The 3,634-nt window shown below is 39.0% G+C and overlaps 2 protein-coding genes across 2 annotated transcripts; one reads left to right on the forward strand and one right to left on the reverse strand.

Moving 5' to 3' along the window:
- The first annotated feature begins 873 nt into the window (after positions 1-873).
- Positions 874-1,263, forward strand: LOC131214462 (cuticle protein 19-like). Its single transcript, XM_058208833.1, has one exon. It carries the CDS (start codon positions 874-876, stop codon positions 1,261-1,263), a length of 390 nt encoding a protein of 129 aa, XP_058064816.1.
- A 1,180-nt stretch (positions 1,264-2,443) lies between these two features.
- Positions 2,444-2,844, reverse strand: LOC131214461 (cuticle protein 19-like). The gene has a single exon (XM_058208832.1). It carries the CDS (start codon positions 2,825-2,827, stop codon positions 2,444-2,446), a length of 384 nt encoding a protein of 127 aa, XP_058064815.1. The 5' UTR covers positions 2,828-2,844.
- Between the last annotated feature and the right edge of the window lie 790 nt (positions 2,845-3,634).

The raw sequence follows: 3,634 nt of genomic DNA on the forward strand, positions 1-3,634 counted from the left end.
ATGTTTTTTTGTAATTCCAGTCTTATTTAAATTTACTTAAAATCATTCATCATTCAAAAATCAAATCATCAAATCAAAGCAAAATAAATTAACATCGTCAAATTCGAACATGTTGGTATAATTAGATAATTAGATAGAAACAGATATTTAAATTTCTTTGAGATTAAGATATGTTTATTTATTAATCTTATAATGTTGTAAAACCTAAACTTACTTTAACAGTCTATTGTGCATGTTACGTTAACAACGATATAATTGCGTCAGAATTCATGTAAATGTGTTATCAATCAGAGAAACCGTTCAAATATACCACACGATTGTCACTGTTGGAATTCAATAACCGTTATGATCGCTACATACTTTTATCTTGTCCTTCTAAGAATGATCAAGTTGTTTTTTTTTCAAAAGGCTTCATAATGCGTAATTTAATAAGCAAAATTTGTTTATTCTTGTTACTAACGTCACAATAATTTTTGGTAAAAACCCCTTTTGTCAACGATAAATTCTATTTTTTCTGTTACGCAAAGTATTAAACGCTTAAGTTGTTGTATCTGATACATTATCTGATACATTGGATACAAAGAAAAAAACTTTCCACATCATTGCCTTTAAATTCGTGTACATTCGTGCAAAGCGACGACTAATTTAATTAATCATTCAACATATATTTTACTACTTTCATAACTAAACTCACGACAAGGTCGACACATTGCAAAACATAAATCACTGAAACGGAATCGAAGCTTGCATGTCCACCTCCAAGCGCTGTATGGTATTTAAGCCGGCAAACGCGGTGCTACCCTCAACAGTCAACCGTTAGCCACAATTCAATCCACATCGCAGTGTTCCAAAAGCCAAAGAAATCCACCCAAAATGATGAAGATCGCGTTTGCCGTCGTTGCCCTGCTGGCTGTGGCTGTCAGTGCCGATTATCACGATCATCACGATCACCATTCGCATCCGAGCTACAAATTCGAGTATGGCGTTAAGGACCCGCACACCGGAGACCATAAGAGCCAGTGGGAACACCGGGATGGGGATGTCGTCAAGGGAGCCTACACTCTGGAGGAGGCCGATGGAACTCACCGAGTAGTCGAATATTCCTCGGATAAGCACAACGGATTCCAGGCTCACGTGAAGCGCGTTGGGCATGCTCATCACCCGGAAGTGTACGGACATCATGAGGGTGGACATTCTCACGGGCATGGCCACGGACACGGTAGCAGCTACGCCAACGGAAATCTGTATCAGCATCATCACTAGTCTGATCATCAATCGGTGTCAACATGGTGTTACTAAAATCAGATGTCAAAATAACTGCTGAAACAAAATAAAAACTGTTGAAACTCTGATTTACCTTATTTTAAAATCCATTTTTGAAGTACAATAATTGGTTAATAGTTTTCACAACTGTTTCACCAGACAAAAGGGTAATTTTATAATTCACAAGTGTGAAATAAATGTAAGTTCCATCATAAACGGTTCGTTTGCGCATTTGGAAGGCGTTACAATTCACGCCGTTAATTGGACGCAACGCGCATGGAATTGGAGTCAAACGCGAATGGGCAATTATGCAAGTGAATCTGAAACGGTGTCATGCAAGCGCATAAAAGGGCAACCATAAGATCTACTAAAAACACGTTGCAGCGAGACTGGCCCACCCTCTGATTGCATAGAACCCACGTGAAAACCCCCGAAAATCGCTGTCACGATTTTCAAGGCAAGCTCGCGAGGGGCTTGGCCAGTTGAAAGTGGAGCTCGTGCGGTTTTCACGCATGGCTATTTCCTGAAGTGGCCGAAATTGCTCTTTGTCATTCATTTTCCCATGGCTCATGCCGGAGAGTGGCACATATTGGCAAACGTCATTCCAATCGCGGCCGGTAAGTGGTCTCATGTAACATAATTCGTTAATTTGATAGCTTTTTTATGTTCGCGCTGGCGATTGTGTGAAGCATTTGAGATGCTTATGAGTTATGATTTTTTTTCGAAATCCGCCATTTATTTTGAAAGAATTAACACATGCTTCAGAAATGTTTACAGCAAAGAAAGAATGGGGAAAAATTAGGTTAGCAGTGCTTGATTCGCGATGAAGGTTTTCCGGTATTTGTAAAACGAATTAAGTATTTAATTGTTACAAGACATTATTGCTCATGGGGGTGCTGAGGCGGATCATTTAAGAAAAAACTAATTTTAAAAAGTAAGTAATGCTTATTTGTATCGTGGGATATCCTAGATTCTTCTTCAAACGAGATTGCTCTTCAATGACCAATAAGAGGATCGTTGGGGATTCCTCAAAACTAATTCAGAATTGAAATTCAGAATTGATAATTGAAATTCAGAACCAACTAACCAAACCGTTCAATTTGATTAACGAAAAGTTGCAAAACAACTTAATTTGTTTCTTGACATAAATCGGGCCATGTTTTATTTTCTCAGAAATTGTTTAATGATGATGCTGGTACAGATTTCCGTTGGCGTAGCTGCTACCGTGTCCGTGGCCATGAGAATGTCCACCCTCATGATGACCGTACACTTCCGGGTGATGGGCATGCCCAACGCGCTTCACGTGGGCCTGGAATCCGTTGTGCTTATCCGAGGAATATTCGACTACTCGGTGGGTTCCATCAGCTTCCTCCAGAGTGTAGGCTCCCTTGACGACATCTCCATCCCGGTGTTCCCACTGGCTCTTGTGGTCTCCGGTGTGCGGGTCCTTAACGCCATACTCGAATTTGTAGCTCGGATGCGAATGGTGATCGTGATGATCGTGATAATCGGCACTGACAGCCACAGCCAGCAGGGCAACGACGGCGAACGCGATCTTCATCATTTTGGGTGGATTTCTTTGGCTTTTGGAACACTGCGATGTGGATTGAATTGTGGCTAACGGTTGACTGTTGAGGGTGGCACCGCGTTTGCCGGCTTAAATACCATACAGCGCTTGGAGGTGGACATGCAAGCTTTGATTCCGTTTCAGTGATTTATGTTTTGCAATGTGTCGACCTTGTCGTGAGTTTAGTTATGAAAGTAGTAAAATATATGTTGAATGATTAATTAAATTAGTCGTCGCTTTGCACGAATGTACACGAATTTAAAGGCAATGATGTGGAAAGTTTTTTTCTTTGTATCTAATGGTGCTCAGATGCACCTTGTGGTTAATACTTTGCGTAACGGAAAAAATAGAATATGTTGTTGACAAAAGGGGTTTTCACAGAAAAGATTGTGATGTTAATTACAAGAATAAACAAATTTTGCTTATTACACTACCTGTGCTTTGGTTTATTACTACCTTACTGTAGCCTTTTGAATTAAAACAACTTGATCGTCCTTAGGTAACTTAGCATGGTAAAAGTATGTCAAAGTAGCGGTCATTTATTCAATTCCAACAGTGACAATCGTGTGGTATATTTGAACGGTTTATCTGATTGATAGCACATTTAAATGGATTCTGACGCAATTATTTCGTTGTTAAACAACGTAACATGCACAATAGACTGTTAAAGCAAGTTTAGGTTTTACAACATTATAAGATTAATAAATAAACATTTCTTAATCTCAAAGAAATTGAAACATCTGTTTCTAATTGGTCATAACATTAAATATGTGATATTTCTACTAAAAATCTAATTATACCAAC

The sequence above is a fragment of the Anopheles bellator genome, unplaced genomic scaffold (assembly GCF_943735745.2).
Source record: "Anopheles bellator unplaced genomic scaffold, idAnoBellAS_SP24_06.2 scaffold00988_ctg1, whole genome shotgun sequence".
Classification (NCBI taxonomy): domain Eukaryota; kingdom Metazoa; phylum Arthropoda; class Insecta; order Diptera; family Culicidae; genus Anopheles; species Anopheles bellator.